The sequence below is a fragment of the Canis aureus genome, chromosome 4 (assembly GCF_053574225.1).
Source record: "Canis aureus isolate CA01 chromosome 4, VMU_Caureus_v.1.0, whole genome shotgun sequence".
NCBI classification, from domain to species: domain Eukaryota; kingdom Metazoa; phylum Chordata; class Mammalia; order Carnivora; family Canidae; genus Canis; species Canis aureus.
The window spans coordinates 39,017,844-39,036,822 of NC_135614.1; the positions used below are offsets into that span (position 1 = coordinate 39,017,844).

The 18,979-nt window shown below is 51.8% G+C and overlaps 1 protein-coding gene across 4 annotated transcripts in view; it reads right to left on the reverse strand.

Annotated features, from left to right (window-relative positions):
• Positions 1–3,322: 3,322 nt before the first annotated feature.
• Positions 3,323–18,979, reverse strand: part of CPLX2 (complexin 2) — an 84,817-nt gene continuing 69,160 nt past the window's right edge. For 3 of the 4 annotated variants that reach the window (XM_077895480.1, XM_077895478.1, XM_077895479.1), the window contains 3 exons: positions 8,710–8,829; positions 8,386–8,561; positions 3,323–7,622 (listed from right to left, as the gene is read on the reverse strand). In XM_077895480.1, coding sequence (XP_077751606.1) covers positions 7,425–7,622; positions 8,386–8,561; positions 8,710–8,740 — 405 coding nt within the window. In that variant the 5' untranslated portion in view covers positions 8,741–8,829 and the 3' untranslated portion in view covers positions 3,323–7,424. Of the gene's footprint in view, positions 7,623–8,385; positions 8,562–8,709; positions 8,830–16,030; positions 16,255–18,979 lie in introns of those variants that run through there. The other variant, XM_077895477.1, reaches the window with a different exon arrangement.

An 18,979-nucleotide genomic window follows, 5' to 3' on the forward strand; every position in this document is an offset into this window, starting at 1 on the left:
CCCCTTCCTCCTCCATACCCCACACGTCTTGTCCTCAAATCCTGCCAGTTTGCTCTCCTATGTCACCCCCCAGTTTGTCTGCTTCTCCCAGGCCCTTTGCCTTTGGCTAAGGCCAGGCCTCACCGTCTGCAACCTTGACATTGTACCAGCTCCTTCCTGGAGCCCAGTTCCTCCTCCTCACAGCCCTAATGATCTTCCTCGATCTGCAAATCTGATCATATCACATCTCTGCTCAAGACCCTTCAGTGGCTCCCCATGGCCTACAGGGAGAGCCTGAGCCCTGTCTCCTGGCGCCCTGATTGCTGTTCCCAGGCTTTCTACTTTTCACCTAGAATGTAATAAGCTCCTACAGATGTCCTCTGCTTCTCCCTCTCTGATACCCACCACCCATGTTGGACTACATTTGTCTCCTCCATGCCCTTGCCCATGCCAACCCCTCTGCTTAGAGTGCTTTCCTTGCCACCCGGTTGACTTCTTGTGTAAGACTCATTTCAAATGTTGCCTCCTCCTGGGAGCCTTCCCCAATCACCGCGAGTTTGCCTGTGTCACCACACCTGTTATGGTGGCTAACTGGACTATTTCTCTATCTGTTTCTCCCATTAGCAGGGAGATTTCTGGTGAGAGGGACTGTGTGATTAGTGTTGTTGGGCCTAGTGTCATGCCTAGTAAGTGGTGAGAGATCAGGAAGCGCTCTTTAAGAGAGAGTTAGGACTCTGAGGAGAAAACCTTCAGGATTGAAAGTAAGATTTCCCCACTAGGGCACAGGGCACTGTGGGGTGCCACTGAGTGGGAAGGAGGGACAAGGCAGGCAGGGAAGAAGCATCTGAGTGTCTGGGGCTGGATTGTTTACTGAGGGGGGTACCTGGGTCTTGGGAAAACAGCATCTGGCATGCTGAAAGAACACACATGGACTTCCAGGGAAGCCTAAATCCCTCATGTTCCATTTCTCTCCAATCTCGAGCTTGGAAGGCCCTCAGAGCCCAGCCCTGGCTCTGGGAATGGCTTTGGTCTTGCAGAAGCCTGGGGGGAGCCCACTGTTGGCTCTTAATTCTGCTCTGACACACTTCCTCCACCACTCAGGACCCTGTGGGAGATGAGGTTTGGCTCCTCTGAGGCCCTGCTCAACTCCTGCTTCTTTGTAGGGAAGGGGGGAGTTGCCTCAGCCGCTGTGGGGGCAGACCCTAAGCAGTCACCCAGTGATTCCTGCCCTGCTATTCACATCATGTGTAACCCTCTCTATATAGGTATGGACAGGGCTTATAGGTATGGACTTCTAACCAAGAGAATACGGCCAAAGTGATGGGATGTCACTTCCCCAATCAGGTTACATAACACCGAGGCTGCCATCTTACCAGTTGATGTTCTCTGTTGCCTTCTTGGCTTGCACACTTTGATGAAGATAGCTGCCATGTCATGAGTTGCCCTAATAGAGGGTTCCACATAGTGAGAAACAAAGGACAGCCTCTGGCCAACAGCCAGCCAGGGACTGAGGCCCCCAATTCAACAGGAACTAAATCTTGGCTACAATCACATGACCGTGGAAATGGTCCTCACTATCAGCTGAGACCCCAACCCTGGCCCACACCTTGACTGCCGCTTGGTGAGAGACACTGAAGCAGAGGTGCCTGGCCTCCTATGAGAAACTGAGATCATGAACATGTGTTGCTTTAAGCCACCAAGTTTGTGGTAATTCGTTCTGCAGCAGTAGATAACTAATGTAGCCTCCTGTCACACACTGAGCTCCCCTGGCTCTGAGAGTCCAGGAGACCTGCTACCCTTTGTGTGATGAGCCCAGAGTGATGGGCTGCTCTGGGAGAAAGGCAGGATGGGTGATATTAGGGCATAGAAGAGAGAGGGGTCAGGCTCTGCCTCCCCTCCCCCTACTGTCTGGTAGGTACAGAGAGCTGAAGGAAAAGTGACTGTGGCCACCAAGTGGAAGAGACAGAGATTGAGTGCTTGGACCTTGAGCTAGCGTTGGGGTTCCTGAGGACCCTCTGCCGTGGGTGCTGGGAGGCACCAGCCAGCATGGCCCCTGTAGAGCTCCCAAGTTAGAGGGAGACATTGCAGCGACGTAAATTATAGTAGAATTTGCAAGGTGTCGTTCACTGAATGCTTAGCATGCTGTCCTAAGAGTGTGAGTGTGTGACCCCATTTACTCCTCACAACTGTGGAGGTCAGAACAATTATTATCCCATTTTACTTGTGAGCAAATACTCAGAGGGGTTAAGTAAGATCACTCTGCTGGGTGACAGAACCCACCAGCAAACCCAGTGCTGTCTGAGCACGCAGCTCTGATGCTCTGTTGTGAGCATGACAACAGACTGCTGTGGGCAGGGGGCGTGGGGCTGTGTCAGGGTGGCCTTCACACAGGTGGTGACGTCTTAGCTGGATTTTGAGAAGTTCAACAAATATTCCGGGAGCCAGAGGGTACCATTCATTCCCGGCAGAGGGGATGGAACCTGCAAACAGCATGGTATGTGAGAGGGTGCTTGGCTCAGAGTTGGGTGTGGGTCTGACCTAGCACGTTGGGGTCATATCATACAGGGCCATGTTGACAATTTTGATGTTATCCTATAGGCAGGTACTTTCCTAAAGACCATTGAAGGGTGTTGGGCAAGGGAGTGACATGGTTAAGTTTGTTGTTTTGCTGTGTCTTCTAGGTGTGGTGGGGTGGCGGGGAGAAGATGGACAGAGGGCAGATATCGGAGGCCAGTGTGTGACAAGAGGGAGGTACCTAGCCACATAGAGGAAAGATGAGGCCCAGCTTAAGGCAGGGCAATTGTGGGGGCAGACAAGGGTGAAAGGGGGTTCTCTTGTCTTGGCTTAACAAGGCCTGAGGAGTGTCTGTGTCTAGGAGCAATGCTCAGTGGCAACCTGTTTATGTGTCCCCAGCTCCCACACATGGCCTGGCACACAGTGGGAACTCCCTCAGTGTTGGTGGGATGACCGGTGACCTTTGCCTACCCATGGGACCTGGCTTCATGTTGGCATGCCATATCCTGAGGAACTTTTGGAGAAGGATGGCCAGAGATGAGGTATGGGGTGCAGGGCATTGTGACCAGGCTGGAACACCAGCTCCAGGGGTTCGTTGTGCCTTTTACTTTGAGGGGCAGGAGGTGAGTGGCCCTGAATCTCTGGGTCAGCCCTGGATTCTGGTCTCAGTTGATTTCTGGGATCATTTCCAGTGTCCCAACCAGACATGAAGGCAAAATGGATTCTAGGGCCTCTTGAGCATTGCAGGTCAGCCCCCCTTCACCTCAGCTGGTCCCCTGTGTAGCCCTGGTGATGCCAATGAACAGAAGAGGGCAGACAGACCAAGAGCTGCTGTACAAGGTCTTTTCTTTGTTGTCATGGTTGGTTTGGTACATCTTAGCATCTGCGTCATACAAAGGGGGGAGCAACAGCCATGGCTTTTGGTCAGGTTCAGGGGGCATGAGAGGGTGCCCCTCCCCTCCCCCCAGGCACTGACACATTTAAAGAAAGCAGAGCAACAAGGACACAGCACAGATGTGGGAAAGGGATTCCCCCGCGAGAGCAGGATGGTCGTCCTCACCTGGGTCTCACTAGGGCCCCCACCCTGGGGCCAGCACAAGCACCTCCTGGTCTCTCCCTAGTGAAGACTGGGTAGCAGGAGCAGGGAAGAGAGTAGGGGATGGGTCAGGGAAGGCAAGTCTTCAGGCCTGGGAGGCACACTTCCCCTGAGCCATCTGACCCCCAGCTGCCTTTCCAGTTAAGGGCTTGTAGGACCCTAGGATGGAGCAGTTGGGTGGTGGGGTGGGCAACCCTGCCAGCTAGGTGCTGGGGGCTCTTGGGGTTGGGGTTCTGCCCACTTTACTCTAGCCATAGCCTGTGGGGTAGCTTCTTTACCCACCTGTCCTACCTGAGATGGGTGCTGAAGTACTTCATTCTGTTCACTGTCTCTCCCCTTCTCTCTGTCTCTCTCTCCCCACCTCCCCCCGCTGTCTCCTTCTTTCTCTCTCTCTCTCTCTCTCTCTCTCTCTCTCTCTCTCTCTCTCACACACACACACACACCCTACTGAAGAGGGTCTCTGGACTTCCTGCTTGCCTTTGGAGAAGACCCCACACAGTTTTGCCAGTAAGGACACCTTCCAGGAGCTGAGAATGTCCATGTGTGGAAGTCCTGGCTCACTGCCAGCACCCAGCATGGGAGAAGCCTTCTCCCTCCTCTCTGATGGTGTGAGCTCCCAGGCATGCACATCTGGCAGTGGCCTTCCTTGGCAACCACGCATGCCCACATCAGGTGTGCCCACTCCCTTGCATCTCACTGTTTTTGCCATATCTAAATGATTGCTCCTTATTTCCCTAGCTGGAGAATGTCTCCCTGATATGTTGTATGTGTGTGCTGAATTCTGGGACCACTCCCTCCCCATCCTAGCCTCCTAAGTGTATCATATGCACGTTGCCCCATTTATGTGAGATAAACTCATCCCCCTCCCATCTAGTGGGCCACACACACCTCCTACCCCAAGTACATCATGTGACCATCCCTTCCCTGCTAGAGGACATATTTACATACATATTTTGTTTCCCCTCTCCCTCTACCTGAGTGTGTTGCACACAACATCTTCACTGGTCACACCTTAGCTTCTTTCCACAGTCAGGTCTATATCAGTAATGACAGTCATCATGTCTCTCTGGACCTGACAATGATCACCTGGCAGTGGTTAGAGGAAGGCATGCCCAATGCTGAAATTGTCCCTTGCTCCCACCTCCAGGAAGACCTCTAGTCCTGCTTCTCAGGAGTAGGCCTGAGGAGTCTGGAGGAATCTAGGCTGTGCACCAGACTAATCCAGCCAGTCTGGAGGGTGCTGTCCTATGGGAAAATCCCTGAGCCTGCTCTGGGGATGCAGGGGGGCTGTGGAGGCCACCAGGGACATCCTCTGAGGGCCTGGGGTCCCTCAGGTCCACCGGGGATATCTTGCACAGTTGAGTTCCCCTGCTCTTCTGAAGCTTCCAGAGCCTCGGTCTCCACTGCCCATCTGGCACCCGTTGTTCCCTGGCACTACCTGTGAGATCTATGTGCCCCTGTCAAGGGGCAGACTTTTTTGAATACTGGGGATCCACATCTGTGCCTGGGTGGGGCTCACACACAGGGTCTGGGAAAGCCTGGGGCCCCTGGACTGGGCCCTGCCTGTCTCTGTCCCTGGACCCCGGGGCTCTAGAGAATGACCATCCTGCCCAGGAAAAGAGACACAGACAAGCAGACAATAGGGGTGCGAGGTGGCTCCCCATCACAGACACAGGCACAGACACAGGGGCACAGGGGAGGAGGCGGGGGAGAAGGGCAAATCCAGGGAGCTGGAGCTGCTGGAGCCCTGCTCCCTAGAAAAGGGACAGACCAGGGGATTTTTCTGGTTCCCTAAACATATGGATTGTTTTGTCTCGTCTTTAAAGTATTGCAGTCTAACTGATATGGCTTTAACTATTGGAAACGGACAGAGAGGACACATGTCTCTCTCTGAAATAAAAGCATAAATCCACTAAAATGGAAAACCTGCAGAATGCAAACTGGGGTCCATGGGGCAGGAGCTTCCGGGGCAGGCAAGTCGCCCCCTCCCTGGGCCCTGCTTTGGGGGTAGGCCCTGGTAGGGGCCCAGAATGGCTTCTCGGGGCACTGCCAGGTCAGTCCCAGTGGACTTCTGAGGACCTCAGGCAGGAACCCCCTAAGGGTGGGAGGACTCTAGGCCAAGGACAAGGTCTCCTGTTGGATGTGGCCACCTATGACCAATGGTTTTAGGGCCAAGACGGGGGTGGGGGGGCATCTTACCTAGGTTCTTTCTCCCCAAGCACACATTCTGCACACAACTACCTATTCAGAGCCACACACATACACACAATAGTCTCAGCACATCTGACGTTCTCTCAAACACATACTTCTACAAAATCTAACACATATCCATCTCTCCAGACGTGCATGCCATTTTGAAAACACATGCAGACACAAACTAACACATGCAAATTCTACGACACATACAAGATGGCCAGAGAACAGATATGACACAATCTCAATTCATACACAGCCCATCAAACAAGCACACATACATAAGGTTGCCTACCGTACACGATCTCTATCTAACACAGGGATGCAATTAACACACACACACAATCTCAAGACATACCCACACTCTAACAACACACCTATATGTACAATCTTTGGACACACAATGCTGATGCAGTCTTTGCCATACGCACTCATGCATGCATGAACACACATTTTCCTGTCTCATTTGCTCCACCCCCTCCCCTAACAGTTCTTACACACCTGCCTGAGCAGGAGGTCTTGACAGTTTGGGGTGGGGTGGTGTGGAACAAAGGCCATTTTCACACATCCAGAGGAGAGTTTGTTCTTGGCCAATGAGATGAATGAACAGATGCCTTCTGTCAAGTTGGAACTGGCTTCTCCCCAAAGCTTTGGGGCTTTGGCCACTTAGGGTCCTCCTGGGGACCATGGGGCCCTGGAGGCACATGGACAGGATGGGGTGGGGAAGAGGGGTGGATAGGAATGGGGGCAGCTTGGCTGTACCAGTGGTGGGGTCCCATGGCATGGGCCATCGCTGCCCAATGGCTCCAAGTATTTTCTGGGGGTCTGGGCAGCCCCTTGGCTGGGCAAACGGGCCTAGCCTGGCAGTGGGGGCCCAGGACCCAAGTGGAATAGGGGGAAACAAGGGGCTGTTTACCCTGGGGCCTCCCTACAGATGAGTTAAAGTCCAAAGAGGATCCATTTGGAGGGACTGAATTGGCAGGGGCTATGCCTCCTCAGGTGGGGGTTGGGAGAGGAGTGTTCCTGGGGTGGGTATCATCTCAGGGGGAGGGAAGAAGGAGAGCCCCAGCCTCCTGCCCAGACCTAGGCCTAGCCAGAATACAGCGGGGCCTCTCAGGCAGGGTCCTCACAGGGCAGGCTTACCCTGACTCCCTTCCTCAGGGCCAGGCCACTCAATGCCCCTGCCCTGACCTAGAGGCCCACTGTGGGTCAGAGGCCAAAGGCCGGCATGCTGGGCAGGGCTGGAATGTGTCATTACTTTGGCTGGCTGGGGACGGTGGTCCTCCTGGCAGTGGGGTGCATGAAGGAATGTATGGGGATTACCACACTAGCATAGACCTCAGGCTTCTGGAGGGGGCCCTCAGTGTCTCTGGCACTGGGTTCAATGCCCCCTACAGGGGGGAAGCTGCCTTCCCTTTTTCAAGCAATGTGGAAGTGAGGTGGGGGCTGGATACCTTGGGATGAAGGGTATGTGAGGGAATACTGAGAGGGAGGAGTCCCTGGCCAGGGAAGGGGGGCAGAGGTCAATTGAGGTTTTCCCCTTCAGAACTGAGACTTAACTGAATAAAAAGAAAAGAAAGAACAAAACAAAACAAAACAAAAAAAAGTAACAGGTGGAGTGGGAACAGAGCAGGAGGGCCGATTACTTCTTGAACATGTCCTGCAGTGGCCCCGGGAGGTATTTGAGCACCGTGTCCAGGATGCTCTCCTCTTCTTCCTCCTCTTCGTCCCCGCAGCCTGCAGGGATAGCCTTCTTGGGTCGGGTCAGGCTCCCCTCGCAGGGCTGCTCCAGGGCTGCCTTCTCCTCGGCCTCCTTCTCTTCCTTCTTCTTCAGCCCGTACTGGGGAGGAGGAGGGCAGACATGAGCATGAATGGGACAAAGAGAGAGCTGGGTGGGTCTCAAGATCATGGAGGCTCAGCTGGGGCCTCTCATGGAAACTCCCCAAGCCTCAGTCCTCTCATCTATAAAATGGGGATAAGGATGCCTTCCTTATAGGATTGTGCCTGTCTTAACAGGTGCTCCATAAAAGAAAGTCAGTGCATGGGGTTTACTTTAAAATTAATGCCTGCTTGTAATAACTTCTCCACTCTTTTGAAATCCCCCAAGATTTGACATCTGAAAGTCCTCCTATATGTTTGGATGATGAAACTTGATTTGAGCTAATGGGATGCCTTGATTTTTTTTTCCCCCAGTGGTGAGACTAGACATGCACTGAACTGTTTGGCATAGGTAGCCCAGCAGACCCATTGAGAATGACTTGTAACAGTAACAGGTGCTCAAGGCACCTGTTACTGTACTTCCCTAAAATTCCCAAATTCTGGATGGTAAACATTTGGTCTCAGCGTCTTGGGTACAAGATTGTGGACCGTAGCAGCAAACATTAGGGAGCACTTCTCATGTGCATTATCTTATTTAATCCCCATAACGCTCCTTCCAGTGAGGTTTTCCTGTGATACTCCTTTTACCCTGTGAGGAGAGTGGCGCTCAGAGAAAGCGAGGTCTAAGGTGAGAGCAGGGATTCAGGGAAGCCTGTGGCCGGGCTCTGAGGGGGACGGGCTTGACCTTGGTGCCTTCTACTCTGCGGGCGGTGGGAGGTGCCAACCTTGTCTCGGATTTGCTGCCGGACCTTCTCACGCTCAGCCTCCATGCGCGCATGCTTGGCCTTACGCTCCTCCTCCTGCTGCCGCAGAGCCTCCTGTCGCTCCTCCTCCTTCTTCTGAGCGTCTGGGTCCTTCTCCTCCTCTCCCCCCAGCATCTTCCCCATATCCTTGGTGGCCCCTACGGTGGATGGTTTGGGGAGGGAGAAGGTGGGGTCAGGGTGGGGGGACAGGGCTGGGGATAGAGGAGGGCCTTGGTTCTCTGCGGACCCCTCCCATCTGGTTTGGGACCTGGTTCGGGAGTGAGGGGTCCTGGGCTCGGGCCTCACCTCCAAGGGCCTGCTTCATGACAAAGTCCATGACTCCAGCTCCAGTTAGCGTGCCCTAGTGCGCAGCCGAGTTTGCATGCAGTGCTCCTGGCAAGGCCTGGTTCAGGGAGATGTGTCAACCTGCAAAAGAGGAGTTGGGGATCAAACGGGAGAGGCCTCTGCACAGACAGATGGCAGCCTCACCCTGGTTCAAGCCCTAGGCTCCATCAGCTGAGGCCAAGACCCAATGCCCTGCCACCCTTGGAAAGGAGATGGAAAGGGGCTATTTCCTGAGTACTTGCTGCATGCCAGGCACATGTATGTGGTCACCTATCTTCGGATTCCGATTTTAAAACCTTCATCTTGACCGAATTGCTTTTATTTGGTTGAAGCCAGGAGTGCTAGAAAGAAGCTGGATTTTGGAGTCAGGCAGAGGTGGGTTCTCATGCCACCCTCATTCTTTATTTGCCATGTGACATTCAGGCCTCAGTTTCCTCATCTGTATGATAGAATGGCAGTGACTCTTTTGCCAGGGCTACTGTGGAGACTGGAGAAAATTTCAGCCTGGACCACTGGATCAATCCCTAGGTGGAATAAGCATGTTTAGGGCCCTGGCAGATCAGAGGCTGGCTAAGAAAAAGAATGGTCAGCTTGGATGAACATATCTAGACATCTGAAATTAGACAAATGGAGAAATAAGTTACTTTTATTGAAACAAACATGTAAGTTTTCATGTTTTATAGCTTAATACTTATTTTAATTTTGAATACCACATGGGGGGTTGGAGACATAATAATCTTCTTGAGGCTTAGGGCCTTTAAAGTACCAAGCACGGGCCTTGTAAGCACTCAGCTTATGTTAGCCCTCCCCTTCTCTCTAAATTATCGACTTTCAGTTTTTATTATGTTTTTGTTGTTATTTTATTTTGGCCTCAGAAGGTTTTCTCCAAATAAAATCTTTTTTTTTTTTTTTTAAAGATTTTATTTATTTATTCATGATAGTCACAGAGGAGAGAGAGAGAGAGGCAGAGACACAGGCAGAGGGAGAAGCAGGCTCCATGCACCAGGAGCCCGATGTGGGATTCGATCCCGGGTCTCCAGGATCACGCCCTGGGCCAAAGGCAGGCGCCAAACCGCTGCGCCACCCAGGGATCCCTCCAAATAAAATCTTAATGGAAATCTCAATATGCAAGATACATAAAAGTAGAACTATTCCATCCGATGTTAGTGGGGAGGGGTAGAGAGCTTAGAGCTTCCCTCCACCTTTGACCTCTTTCTACCTTGTTCCCCCCCACATCCTGGAGAATTTGAACCCTGATGTTGTAACTCTCTGAGATTTCCTTTTTATTTTCACCGTTTAGTTTCACTGTTTGTTGGGTTTTTTTTTTTTTTCATAGACAAAGCCACCACAAATCCGCTTTTGGGTGTTGATGGGAACATCCGTGAGCTATCCAAATTGTGATGTAGTGGCCTCGGGCCAGGCCTCCTCCCCAAGGCCTGTCAGCCTACACAGCCTTGGGGTCCTTATAATTTGCTGGGAGGAAAAAGGGAAATGGTGGCAGAGACGCAGGGTGGTATCACAACCAGGTTGAGTTCAAGGTCACTGGCTGTTTGTTGATGGATTTTCCTCATTTCTTACAAAATGAGAAAACATATCAGCAGACTGAGATCTTTCCATCAAATGGGGCCCGAGAGTTTATTTGAGGACTTCTACATGATCATACCACCTGACAGGTTGTTTGGAGGACAGCAAATCATGATGGAGTAGAAAAACAGTGCCAGGGGCTTTAGCGTCAGACATACCTGGTCCGCAGTCCAGGCTCAATACTCCCTGGCTGTGACCCCCTGAGAATGCAGTGTGCTTCCTGCCAGTGAGAAGAGGATTAAGTCTGCCCTTGTACTGACTTTTGAAGAAGAGGAGATACTGGTCAGGTGCCTTGTGTGTAGCCCTTACCAGTTAATGTTGGCAGTGGCTGACTGCATATTTTTAAGGACATGCAAAAAAGGAGCAGGATTTCCAGGAAATGCAAGAGAACCCACCCTGGCCCAAAATTCTGAGTTTTGAAGGCAGCTCAGCTCAGTCAATTAAGATGTTTTCACTCAATTCAAAAACATTGCAAAGAGTCTGCATTTCTAAGAACAGGAAAGGAACAATTTAATAATCAAATGATTTCAGGAACTATTGGGTTCCTCCTCTGTGTTTACATGCAGCTCAAGGAATAGGCAGGTGGCGGTGGAGGACGCAGGACTCCAATTTGAGATGTCTCAAATGGGTCCACAAGGCACCTGGGCTTTAGGTCCAGCCTCATCCTTAACTTGCTGCTCTGGCAAGTCTCTCTCCTGGACCAGATGATTTTCTGGGCCCTCTTTCCAGTGGTTCTGTTGGAGTAGTTCTACAGCATTTGAACTGCTGGCCACCCCACTGTATCCTCAAATCATGTTCCTGTCTTGGTTCTGTGACTCAGTTCTTTCCCCTCCCTCATCTCCTTCTGCACTCTTCTCTCCTACTAATCCCTCTCCCCCCCACCCCTCAGTTTTGCTGCCTCCTCTTTTTTTCTTTTCCTTTCTTCAGTAAGTGTGTTCCCTAGGACTCTGACTTTAGCCCCTGCCTCTTTTTCCTCTGTAATGCTTCCCTAGGGGAACTCATCTTTACTTGGGCTTTAATGATACCTAGACATCTTCCGTGGGCTCTCAGACCACTATATTCATTTATCCAACAAGTTTTAATTGAGCACCTACTATGTACCAGGCAGTGTGTTAGGCACTGGAGGTATAATAGTGAAAAGGACAGACAACACCCTGCCCTCATGCAGATTACATTCTGGAGTGTGTGTGGTGTGAGTATGTATGTGTGTGTGCATAGGGAAATAGGCAATAAATGAGTCAAGAAATACACTTGCCTTCCTCTTGAACACCTCCCTCTGGATATCCCATGGCACCATTCAAGTCAACATGCCATTTCTCTATCACCACACCATCTGCTTCTCCGGACTCTATGCTTCTAAGTATTTATTCAGTAAACATTGATTACCATTGATTACCCTTCCTTGCCCCCCCCCCCCCACATATGCAAAGTACATCTACTCAGTTGTGGACTGAGTCTTCTGGATACTTACATACTTGTCCTTCTAGCCCCCCCCCCCCCCCCCCCCCCCCCCCCGCCGTTGAAGCCTGCTGGGATTTTTTAGCAGCTTCTTGGGTTCACCCTAGAGTCCTGCTGCCCACTTCCAGTGAGGCTCTCTCAGCATTCAAGTAATTTCTTGTTCATCTGGTTGAGGCTCCTCTAGCCAATTTCTCAAGGCTCAATGTCCTCCTACCCCATTCCTTTCAGCAGGTGACTTTCCTCCCACTTCATGTGGTGCATTGGAAGGCTTGTGGGCTTTGGGTCAGGCATACCTGACTCCGATCCTGAATCTGCTACTCTTTAGCTCTAGGATGGTGAATAATCGACTTAACCTCTCTTCCTTATAAGTGAGGATTACAATACCACTTTGAAAATTTAGAAACAATGGATGCAATGTGTTTGGCACATGAGGGGGGCTCAGTAAATGGTGACTGCTATCATTATCAAAATGATTGATGCCAGCTCCTGCAACCTTCCTTCCTAGCTTCGGAAGACAAGGGCTCCCTCCTTCCCCCTGAAGTTAATCTGTCTGCCTGAGCTGCAAATCTTCTCTCCTTACACCTCCTCCTTGAATCTTTCATGCTCCTTCTTCCTCGCATCCTCAGTCTCTTCTCTATAGGTCTCTTATCCCCTCTCTTCTCCAGTTCCCGCTCTGAACCACCTTTCCCTTAATCTCTGCCCTCTTCCATTGTGATGAAGGGGTCTCCACTTGGAGCCTCCACTCTTTCACCTCTGGGTCAGCTGCAGCTCTGTGAGATCAGAGATCTGCTGCCTCTGTACTGCCACCGAAATTGCCCTGGTCAGAATCACCAGAGGCCTCCCAGATTCCAGACCCTGGAGTGTTTTCACAGCTCTCCAGCTCTCCCATCCCTCTGTAGCATTAGATGTTGATGATGGACCCCTATTCTCTCCCCATCTCTCTGTTTTTCAGCCGTCTTCTTGAATCTCCTGAATTCTATGACAGAGCACTCCTGTGATCTTCAGCTTGCTTCTCAGACAAGTCTTCTCTCTCTCCTTTGCTGACTTCTTTCCTTTAAAATGTAAATGTTCCCCCAATCTCTCTCCCTCTTCCCCCTTCTGCTGTCCCTCCTCCCCCCACTGTCTGCCTTGGGAATCTCACCAACCCTATTGATTTATGCCTTTCTTTATTCACAGACACTCCCCTGCACCTGCACATTTAATTCTCTGCTGGATATCGTCACATGGATAATCTCAGATTCAATCTGTCCAAAGATCAGTCTCACCCTTGCTTTCCTCACCCAATCATCTTTTCTTCTAGCGTGTTTTTTCCAGTTGCCTCAGCTGAAAATTCTGGAGTCAGGGACTTCATTCACTCACTCACTCACTCACTCACTCACTCACTCAATCACTCAATCACACTACTGATATTCTTTGAGTATCTATTCTGCCAAACACTGTTCTCAATGCTGGGCTGTGGCAGGGAAGAAGGGAGTCAGTTTGCTCTCACAGCATTCAGTTTGGGGGAGGAAGACACTGGACAAAAGACCACACAAGGAATTGGTGAGTTAAAATTGAGATGGGGTGCTAAGAGAGAAGTCCAGTGACTGTAGCTTCATGGTACATCCTGCATCCACACCCTCTTATCCTAAGGCTGCTAATGTCTTGGTTCAGGGCCTCAAGGTTCTGAATTTGTGCATAACCTCTAAGTCTGTCCCTCCCTCAGTTCTCATCCATCCTCCACATGGCTGTTCAATTAATTGTCCAGAAGGGCAGATCTGCTCTTCAAAAACACCCTGCAATGGCTCCCCATGGCCTTGTTAAACTTACCATAGTCCTTGTGCTGACCTTCAAGTCCTGCAGGATCTAGCACCTGCCTACCTTGCCATTAGTTTCCCATCCCTTGCATGTGGCTCTGCTTCAGCTATACTCCAACACATATTCTATTTGAAAACCACCGGGCATTTGTTCATGCTGTTTTTACAGCCCGGGAGCCTCTTAACGTTATCTCTGCCGGTTCAAATCCTAGCTTCACAACTTACTAAGTGACCTTGAGCAAGTGACTTAATATTTTCTCATCTGTAAAATGGAGACGGTAATGCCTATGCCTAAGGCATGTTGTGAACATTAAATGAGATAATGCAAATAAAGTGCTCAGCGTAGTGTTTGGCACATAGTAGGTGCTCCGTATGTATTAGCTATCATCATCGTCATCATCCTTAGCAGTAGCAATATTAATTTTCAAAGATCCCTCTCAAGTCACTCCCTCTATGAAATATCCTGCATCTCCTGGGTGAGACGTGACGGTGTCTTCCTCTTCAGAGACCTATGGTACTTTCTAGGGCAGCCTTGCCTGCCTCCAGCTCATGTGCTCTGCCCAGCTGTGTGTCTTTCCCTTCCTGATCACTCTGAGTTCTTTTCAGGGCAGGACCTGTATCTTGTTTATTTCCCTTATCCCAGAGTCCATAACATCTCCTGGTTCATGGTAGAACCTCCTGACATACTTGCTGGGTTGAATTTAGTGTATATCAGCGAGTATGTGATTGTACGCATTCAGAGTATGATCCTGCGTGTTTAACTCTGAACTTAGGCATCATGTGAGTCTGCGTGAGCGTGTGTGCAGGCGTGTGTGTAGATATTTTGCCATATGCCTGTAGGAGTGCTGAGGTCGGGCAGGTTGCATGCAGTTGAGGATTTTGGCCAGACCACCAGGAGGCGCTCCTCAGTGGTTCTCTGGGAGACCGTGGTGTATCCCTGCGCGGGAAGGGTGGTGGTGGTGGTGGTGGCGGTGGTGGTGGTGGCGGTGGTGGTGGTGGTTGTGGTGGTGGTTGTGGGGTGTGGTGGTGGTGGTGCGGCGCTGGGGGAGGGGAGACAAAAACAGGGAGAAAGAGGGATGCTGCTGCAGCACGTTTCCGTGCCTTTAGCGCATCCAAGACCTAGGACATATCTTCAGCTTTCCTTCTCGGACTTCCTCCAGCATGTCCCAGCCCGAAGGCAGCGGAGGTATCTCCTCTGGCTTGGCCTCCTGAGCCCCAAGCGGTTTTGGGACTGGCCCACCACCCCCATCCGACAAGCAGATTCGGGCACCTGCAGTGTTTGTCCTTGTGGCTGTTTTTCTGTTCTTATGGCTTAAGTCCGGGCAGTATTCACCGCTACTCAATCCAACACTCATTTGCTTTTCACGGGGGACCCTAATGCTAATGGCGATGGCTGAGACAGGGGATGTCCCTTCATCCCCCACCCCACCCCCGCTCTACGCCCCTGGAAGGGAGAAGCACTGGGGGAGGGGAATGGGGCAGTGGAGGATGGGAGGGGGTAAGGGAACCCGCTCCCTCAGAAAAGCGGAATTGGCGGGGGCTTCGCGGTCCCCCCGCAGAAGAGGGTAAGAATCCAGGCGCCCCTCTCCCGGTCCCCTGCGGAGGCCTGCACAGCCTGCAGCTCTGCCATGGAGCTCCTCGTTGGCCACTGAGAGCGCCCCTCCCCCAACACACAAAGCTCCAACCCCAAGACCCAGCCAGGTATCAAACTTTGATGGGGGAGGGGGCAGAATGGGGCCCGCGAGGGTCTTAGATGGGACAGTAACTAATGACCCCAAGTAGAGAACGTGCGCTGGCCAAACCTCGGCTGCTCCTCCTCCGAGGACAAATAGTCCCCTTGGCCTCTCCCCTCCAATCCACGTTTTAGGCTTTCCTCTCCTCCCCCTTCGGCCTGTCCGCCCCCCTCCCGGCGCCCTCTGACTCACTCCCGGAGCCTTAAGCCCCTCCGGGGCGGCTCCCTCCTCCTGGGGCAAGAGGGCTCCGGAGGCTTCCAGGTTAACAACAGCCTGAAGTAGCTTGTATCGACGTACCCCATCCCCAACCCCGTGAGCTCGAAGTTCTCTAGGTTCAGACTTGAGTCTCCCGCGCCCTCGGGGCGGTCCTGCCTCCCGGGAGCCAGGCTGTCCCGGGCTTCTGTTCTGCCCGGAGGTCTCCGGGTCCCGGGCCTACCGCGCCCTCCCAGTCGGCGCCGGCTTCACCCCTTCCCGCCGCGGCTCGCGTCGCCTCGCGGGGAGCTGTCCTTTCAGCACCGCAGCGAGCGCGCCCGGGAGGGTCCCAGCTGCTGCCGCGCAGCCGCCCTTTCCGGCGCCCGGCCGGCCTTGGGGAGCTGTCCCCCCAAAGCCGCACCCCCAGCCTCCCAGGTTGCCCCGCAGCCTCACAGCGAGAGCCGGGACCCTGCCGCCCACAGCCCGGCTCCGCCCTCCCGGCCCGGGGTCAGCACCGACCTGGCGGCCCACGAAACCGTCCGAGCCGCTGCAGGGCGCCGGGCGTACTCAGCGAGGCGGTTCCTTCTGCTCTTCCAGCTCCCGCCGCCGCCTCGTGCAACTCCACCGGGCGAGCTGGGGCCGCGGCGGCTGCCGGAGGCGCCCTCCAATCACGCCCCTCAGCCTGGTCCTGACGTGCTACCGCTCCCCTTCCAGATGGGAAATTCAAATCTCTCTCTCTCTCTCTCTCCCTCCCTCCCTCTCTCTCTCTCTCTCTCTCCCTCCCTCCCTCCCTCCCTCTCTCACCCTCGCTCTCTCTCTCTCTCCCTCTTCCTCTGCCTATCCCTCTCCTCCCCCTTCTTTTGCTCTCCCCCTTGTCTCCTCCCTCTCTCCTCTCTCTTCCTCCTCCCCCTTCCTCTCCCTTTCCCATTCTTCCTCCTTCTCCCCTCTTTTCTCTCTCCAGTCCCTTTCCTCCACCTTTTGCTGTCCTCTCCCCCCAAGACGCCCCCAACCTCCCCTACAGCCACTTGTCCTGGCCGGAGCTTTTAAGACCACAAGCTTATTGCCTCAATGCACTGAGGGTGGAGGGTTCTTTAAAGCAAACTCAAAAATCACCTGCTCAGGAAAGCCCTCCTGATTCCTCCAGGAAGAATTGGTCACGCTCTTCTCAGGGTTTCTGTCACGCCTAGTCACACCCCTGTTTCAGAGGCTCTTGTTCCTGTTTGCTTGTCTTTTGCCTGTGAGCTCCTACAGGTCACCATCACATCATCTTTACAGCCCCTCAGCATCATGTCCTGGCACAAGAGTGCTGAAGAAACACCAATGGATCATGTGGGTAAGGCCCCAACAAGAAGTAAGGAATCCTTCATGTGGACCCAGAGGAAGAAGACTGCTGCAAAATACGGTATAAAATTCCCTTGCCAATCCCTTGTAGATCTGATATCCTGTGAGTAATAAGGAATCCTTTAGCAAACTTTATTCTAGAAGGCTAATTCTTTCTATGCCCAGGGAAGAAAAGGGACCTTCAAGAGGCAGGGCAACATCTACGCCGCCACCCCCACCCCCACCCCCACCCCAGGACTTTCCTTCTCCTCTCGCACTCATTTCTCATTTTATGACTCTCTCCTATTGAGCCTCTTCATTCTGCCTGCCATCTTTTGGCTCTAAAATGCTTCCTTTAATCCAGACCAATGTGTAAGAAAATGGCTTAGGAGAGGAGGGACCTTGCATCAGGCCTTTGAAAGATTTGCAGGAATTTATGCATCAATCAGAGGTTATGTCAGAGTGGAGATGACTTCTGCTTCTGTAAGGGGATGGCTTCCTTCCAAGGAGGGAGTAGCAAGAGCTGCAGAGGGACAGGATTGAGAGAGGAAGGATGTATGATTTTGTTCCAAAAGGAGGGGACTGTTCCTTTGCACAAGTTCACAGCAGAGAGCTTAAAGCAAGGGGCCTCCACAGGTCAGAGGCTACTGATGGAACCATCCTCCTCACCTGTAGAGTCATCTTCTGTTCTCCCCTTATAGGCTATGGGGCTTGGTATAGCGAAGGCCCTTCATTTATGGCTGAGTTCTGTTTAACAATGTGTTGGGCCATCAGCATGCTCATTTAAAATTTTTCTTACCTTTCCTGAGGCAGACACTAATAGAGGAAGGGTAGAGGGGAGGCTGTTTGATTAGAGTGATTTAGACTTGCCACTAATACCTGAGGGGAGTTCTGGGTAGGGAGATAGACACCATGTCATTTCAAGACTCACAGTCCTCCTCCTCTCTCTCCTTCTCCTTCCTTTCTCCCTGTGCTTCTAGAACAGAAGCTCAGTGAATGGGACCTGGCTGGCAGCACTCTAGTTACAACTGGGGTTTTTCCACAATGGGCATTTTCTTTAACATGAACATCCACCAAGCTGGGCTAAAAATCCAACTTGGCCTTCAGAAGAATACTGAGGTCAGTTCTGGACACCATACTTTAAGATGGATTTAATAAGCTTGTGTGTGTTTAGGAGAGAAAGAGTGGGTTAGATGGTGGGTGTCTGGAAATCAGACCAAATGAAGGAGAGATGAAGGATTTAAGGGTGTTTCACTTGGAGGAGAAAATGCTGCAGGGGCAAGACTTGCTCAGTTTGTAATTCCAGCACTTAGCATGGTGCCTGACAAAGTTGGTGCTAAGGAAATGCTTATTGGATGAATGAATGACCACTGTGAGGAAGAAAGAGTACTATTGTTTTTACCAGCCCTGAAGACAGAATTAGGGCAATGGGGGAAAGGTAAAGGGAGGCAGACAGAAGCTCTACGAGGAAGAATCTTTTATCATTTGGAGCTGTCCAGCTATAGCACGGACTGCCTCATATTAGGTAGTGAGTTCCCCATTCCCTGGAAAATGACAGTTGGGTGGCAGGTGACAGCTAATGTCCCCTTTGAACTCAAGCTTCTGTGAGTCTATAAAAAACTGTATGAGCTGACATGAATCATGTATAGCTATAGAAAATCTTACTGGTGAATAAAAGGACAGCTCAGTCAAGCCTAATTGGCTTCGTCTCGTTGAATGATTAGGGATAAATCAGGGCACTGTGGCTACTGATGCTTTCTGTTGAAGAAAGATGGTGGAGAGCTGAGTACTGCTCCCTGACTGCTCTTGCCAGCCTAGACATGGTTCCTAAATACTGTCCATGTAGAAAAATCACTAAATATTTTAGCCATTTCCTAATGATTATAATACCACTAATCATACAACCATCAGGCCCCCATTATGTGTCAGATGCTCAGTTTGGTGCTCTGCACAAATTACATTCTCTCCTTTAGTTCACACAAACCTCTATTTCCAAGATGGGATAGTTGATCCCCTGAGAGATACAGTGAGTCTTTGGCATGGCCAAGATTCCAGCCCAGGCCTGCCTGCCACCTAGCTCTGGGGTCCTTTCACCCCCCTGGGCTGCTTTCTCATCTGACACATCCCACAGCCTATGGAAATGTAACT